The sequence below is a fragment of the Geosmithia morbida genome (genome assembly GCF_012550715.1).
Source record: "Geosmithia morbida isolate 1262 chromosome Unknown scaffold_0, whole genome shotgun sequence".
Taxonomy (NCBI): domain Eukaryota; kingdom Fungi; phylum Ascomycota; class Sordariomycetes; order Hypocreales; family Bionectriaceae; genus Geosmithia; species Geosmithia morbida.
The window spans coordinates 1,208,883-1,214,553 of NW_023336187.1; the positions used below are offsets into that span (position 1 = coordinate 1,208,883).

At 56.4% G+C, this 5,671-nt stretch overlaps 2 protein-coding genes across 2 annotated transcripts; one reads left to right on the plus strand and one right to left on the minus strand.

Moving 5' to 3' along the window:
* Positions 1-1,026: 1,026 nt before the first annotated feature.
* On the plus strand, positions 1,027-1,185 carry GMORB2_0383 (uncharacterized protein; the record flags this gene model as incomplete). Its single annotated transcript, XM_035462369.1, has 1 exon — positions 1,027-1,185. One exon carries the CDS (start codon positions 1,027-1,029, stop codon positions 1,183-1,185), a length of 159 nt encoding a protein of 52 aa, XP_035325299.1.
* Positions 1,186-2,726: 1,541 nt separating this feature from the next.
* Positions 2,727-4,117, minus strand: GMORB2_0384 (MOSC N-terminal beta barrel domain; the record flags this gene model as incomplete). The annotated part of the gene is made up of 2 exons (XM_035462370.1): positions 2,727-3,992; positions 4,103-4,117. 2 exons carry the CDS (start codon positions 4,115-4,117, stop codon positions 2,727-2,729), a joined length of 1,281 nt encoding a protein of 426 aa, XP_035325300.1.
* Between the last annotated feature and the right edge of the window lie 1,554 nt (positions 4,118-5,671).

The following is a 5,671-nucleotide window of genomic DNA, read 5'->3' on the forward strand; positions in this document are numbered from 1 at the left end:
AAACCCCTCCCTCCCCCTTCCGGCAGTCCTCTCCTCCGCCCACCACACCTTTAGAAACCTCCCAAACCTCCCCCCCCCGGCTTCCCGGGTATAAAGCCGTCGAACCGAAAACCAGGAACCTTACCCTCCATATAACATGTACAGATTATTATCTCTTCTTTCCCTTTATTGTACCTTGTCACCGTCGTCCCCCTTACGAGTAACTCCCTTGTCAAGTTGTGTTTGAGCAACCGGCCAAACCTTCTGTATATACACACCTACACCTCTCTTCTCTCTCCCTCTCTCTCTCTTAGTATTATTATTATTTTATCCCATATACATGCACTATTTTTTCCTCTCCCGCCGTCCATCCTCCCTTGAACCCTGTCAATGTCACCCTGATCCCTTTTGGCATCCTCTTCTGGGGTCGGCGCAATCGAAGTTCGATGCGGCAGTCGCTTTCGCTCTTGTTTTTTCACCCCTCCCCCCTTCTCTCTCCCACGAGGTCAGGACCATAAATGAGCCCATGATTCCTTCCTTTCATCTTTCCCTCCTCTCCATCCGCACGACGGTACAGAATATTCAATCGTCCAAGAACCATATACCAGCCCTCCTCTCCCCCCCCTCCCTTCCCTCCATTCCCCCCCCCCGTGTCAGCTCTCTCCCCTGGAAGCTTCTGAACTTCATCGACCTCATATCCTTGGCGTCTTCAGACCATACCCGTACGAGTCTGCGCTGACGTCCGCGTCCGGGGCCTACCCACCCCTCCCTCATCCCTCGACGTCGACGGGAAACCTAGTCGGCTGCCAATCTTGCATACCTACCGTCCAATAGCCGACAACCATTGTTCGACTGCAGGCAGTTGGATACGGAACGAGGCAGGCCCATCCATCCTCTGACCCGGTCTCGGCCATAAGAGAAGGCAGAGGCTAGCCCTCGGCCGTCATCAGCAGACGTCTCCTTCCACCTCGTGTGCGGGGAGAAGCGTTGACGGACTCCCCCCCTCCCCCCCTCCCGCTGCCAGCACCCGAGACGAGAACCGAGACCATGGCCGTCGCCTGTGCACACATGTTCAACGTTATCAAGTCGGACAACACCTTGGTCCAGTGGGTGTGTCACCTATGCCGCTCTGGCCCCCACTGGGCCATCTTCGAGTGTGCCTATTGCAAGCTGCAGCTGTGCCGGGCTTGCACGCACTCCAGCTGACCGACCGACTGAACCACATCCCTGCAACTTGTAAGCCGGACGTGTTGGCCATTGGCTTTCCCCCCATACTGCCCGTCTTGCTCTCGCCCTCCTCTCTCTCTCCCCTTCCTTGATGTCGTCACTGTGTCCGGTCCGCCCCAAGGGTGAAACGACGGTAGGCTGACGTTTCTGGATGCGCAGGTCCTTTTACGAAGTCATATATATGAAATATAGGAAATCTTTCACGCATCCACCTCCCTACGGCCGTCACGGATGCGGATCCCGTCCATCTGAGACTGGGGACTGTTCTGGTACGGAACCCGCTCACCTCGACAGAAGTCGGCAGACCCTTCATCTCCTCACCCACCTCACCTTGACCCGGCAGTGGCGGGACAGAAGAGAAAGTCTTTTCCCTCAATTGTGCTTGCCTCCCCCTCCCCTCCCCCTCCCCCCTCCCTCACCTTCTCCCCCGCGCCTCGCCGGGTACGGCCGAGTGGCGTACGTTGCATCCCACCTTCATGCAGACCGGCCGTTGGAGCATCTGCCTTTCTTGGCAATCCAGCAGGGGTCTCTGCTCTCCCATGTGTACCCAGAACCCCTTTGGCCAATCACATGGCACATGGCACATGGCTGCGGCTTGGCGACATGTCGGGAGCTGTAAAATGGGCTTTGAATTTTTTCTGTACATATTTCCGGGGATGTTGTCTCTGATCCGACCAACGCCGAATTATGTTGAGATGGGGTAGAGGAGACGAGAGCATACTTTTATATGCCTTTCATTAGCACCATACCTATATTTTTTCCCTCTCCTCTTCTTTCTCTTTCCCTTTTTGTCTGGCGGCTTTTTTTTTCCCCCTCCATGGCAGCGTCGTATCAGCATTCTGGCGTCTCATTGCATCCCGCATTTTCTGATCTCGGTTCCCACATTTATAGACAAGGTCAGTTTTTTTTTTCTACTTCTCTTCTCCCCCCTTATTCCCAAGATCCCACCCCTCCTATATCATAGAGAGAGAGAGAGAGAGAGAGAGGGAGAGAGATGTTTTTACACCACCGGTGTACGCATGTTCTGCAGGTGAGAAGCCATGGAGATGATGGTATGGATAGGTATAAGTGATATGCTATTACTCGGCCAATACAGGCCACGACGGGCCAACCCGTCGTTCCGGAAGCTGACGTTGGAGATCCGGACAAATGAGACGTAGGTAGAGGTTATGCATCTATCTTTGTGTGAATGGGGTCGTCCCGGGCGCCCGCCGCCCCCTCCCCACCCTCCTGAGTCGACGTGTGTGTTAGATGGTGTTCGATGTGCTTATTTTTTATTTATTTACGTGACTGGTCAAAACTAGTCTGCAAGCAGATCGGGATGACAGCTGACTGAATTCAGCAAAGATGATTTTGAGCTTTGGTTTTTTTGGGAGATGAGAGGTGGGAATCATCAGCCTGTGGGATGAAATCTATAATATAGATGCTCCGTCCAATTATTCATCCTCCCCTAAAAAAAAAATTCTACTACATATGATGCTATCCGTATTGCGATTCCCTTGCCGTTGCCGGAAACACAGCTATGCTGTCTGGGCGGTAGGAGGGTGCGAATAGGAGTAGAAGCGTGCGCTGGAAGGGTCCTTGAGAGGCCAGTCCCAGACGGGCCTCGCGTCGTTGCGGCGGGTGACGGCGACGGAATCGCCGACGGATATCCGCAGGTCTCCCGCCGCGTCGCCGTCCCCGGCGTCCGAGCCCGGCGTCTCCCCCTCGCTGCGGCGCAGGAGGAGGGTGTCGGAGGCGAGCTGGTCGGAGAGGAAGGCGTAGCGTCCGAAGACGGGGGTGTAGGCGGCGCCGGGGTCGACGCGGCGGTCCGGCATGAGCTTCTTGAGCAGGGTGCCCTGCTCGCCTAGGGCCGGCCGTCCGGCGTCGTAGTCGACGTTGAGGGAGGTGCAGCGGCCGCACATCTTGGACATGGACAGGGCCGGCCGGCCGCGGACGGACAGTTCGGCCCAGTAGTCCTCGTCGAAGGGGGAGTCGCCGTCGACGACGATGTTGGGGCGGAACTTGACCATGTCCACGTCCTGCTGGCCGCGGGCCATGCGCGCCGACACGTCCGCGAGCGAGGCCTCGGTCGTCACCAGGTACGGCGCGCAGTCGGAGAATCGGAGCCACTCCGGTTCCTTGGCACCACCGGCGCCGGTGGCGCCGGTCTTGTCCCCGCCGACCAGGCTGGTCACGATGGATGACAGCCATCCGCCGCCGCCGCCGCCGCCGCCGCTGCTGCTGTTCGAGGCGGCCGCGTGCCTGTCCGCCGCGGACGGGTTCGAAGGCGCCATGCTCCCCAGCACCGGTCTCCGCTGGTCACCGATGTAGAGCAGGGCGACGGGAAAGCCGAAGCAGGCCGAGAACCAGTCGTCGTAGCGCTTGCCGACGCGGTACGCCGACACGACGCTCTGGTGGATGTTGACGACGGCGCGCTCGAGCCTGGTCGTGTCCGGCTCCAGCGGCACGTGCAGGGTCTGGTCGTGTTCAGGACGGTGCGCGGGCGGCCGGGCAGCCGCTGGCGAGCCGGAAGTTGAGGGGGGGGAGGAGGAGGAGGACGGGGGGGGGTCAAGCCTGGGCTGCTGGTACCGTACGCGGATGTGCGACCCGTCATCGGTCATGTCCTGGTGGAACAGGGAGCACTGGGGGAAGCGGGACAGCTGCATGTGCCGCAGCTGCGCGTCGTCGCCGTCGCCGTCGACGCGGCATACCGTGAATACGCGGTCGTGTCGGAGACCCTGGGGTCCGAGGTCGGCCGTCTCGAGAGGGATGCCTCGCAGGCCCTTGATGGGATATACCCAGAGCTATTTGACGATACCGAACAAACAACATTGTCTAAGTGCTCGTGTCTCTGCTGCTGGGCTACCCGGGAGATGGCAGGGAGCCGGATATGTGTGTGTGTGTGTGTACTTACAGCTGTTACCTTCATCTTTCTCTTATTCCCCGATAGATGAGGGTTCGAGAGTTCGTAGTCACTCAATCTCTCTCTCTCTCTGTCGCATACTCTGATCCTCTTAGAGGAGGGATTATCTCGTCTCTGACGTCTCTTGATGATGGATAAGAGGATAGGAGTCAGTAAGGTGGTGGTGTGTCGACGAGAAAGAGATGGCCCTTACACGGGGGAGAGGCAGGCGAACGACGATGGGGCCCCGTCACTATCAGGTAGAGAGATCAGATAGCTGCGACGGTGGGGTCGTGCGGGCGGGGAAGAGGAAGAGGAAGAGCCTGACTGGTCCTGGAAGATTTCCCATTTCCCATTGCCTGTTGACAGTCTTGGGCGAGTCACTGTTTACGGTCCAAGTACGTGCATGTTTTTCTTCTTTCCTTTTCTTTTCTCACCCGTATCTCTTCCCGGTCTTCCTCTGCTCCGTAACACTCACAATGGGAGCGATAGAAGATGTCTCACGACAGAGTGGTTACGAGACATCTCGAGGTCTCGGTGCCTGATCCGGGATCGGCCTGATGCTGCCGGACTCGGTCGAAGGAGGATAAGGGGATACTATCAGATGGCATCTGGATCTCTTGGCATCAATCAACTCGCCTATCTTCTCTCCCTCTCTCTCATTCTTATTGACAAGTATCTTTTTTTTCCGTCTCCCTTCTTCTTTCCCGTCGATACCCTTCTTGATTTAACATTCTTGTCTTGGAAACTGAAAATTTTACTCGTTTCGTCTCTGCACTTTGACTCTTCAGGTGCATAGGTACAAGCAGATAAGCGTACGAAAGGGTGTATGGGCAAGCTCATCTGGTGGATTGACGTCTTGGAATCCCCCCATGACCTCATACATGTATGGATCTGGACGGCACACACACTCTTACTCGCTCACTCCGAGAAGGGCGAGCCAAGAAAGAAAGAAGAGGGAAAAAAACAAAAAAGGCAAAGATAGCACAGATGATGGCATGCAAGCCATGCGCAGTGGCGTAACATGTGCGGCCCGGAACCAATCGCCGTCGTCAACTGGCTCTCGAACCCGATGGATAACGAGACCTGCAAGAAGGCAGGTCGAGCCCGATTGGGCTGGATAAGGGAAAGGGAGGAAGCAATCAAGAGAGGTGGCGAAGAATTGCGATGCGGTAGGTAGGTAGCGAAGCTGTAACTGTGACTTGAAGGCATCGGCGAATCGCTCGGCTCCTCCGCGGCACCCAAACTTCTCGCCCGCCCTCGTGTCTAGCACACGATGAAGGGAAACTTGCAACTAACTTGCCACTATCACGCTACTACGCTGGAGAGGGACAGAGACAGGGACAGGGACAGAGAGAGAGAGAGAGAGAGAGAGAGAAGGGGGAGAGTATCAGATACATCTTGTATGAGGAGTGAATTCGAGAAAATCGGATCAGATCAGTCACGTCATCATTCTCTCTTTGCGTGGGTGGCCGACCGATGGTCTCCCCTCTCTCTCTTATTGATGGATGCATGTATGTATTCTTCTCTTCTCCCCCCAAGAGACGGAGAAGGAAGATGTTAACAAATGATTGATGAAAG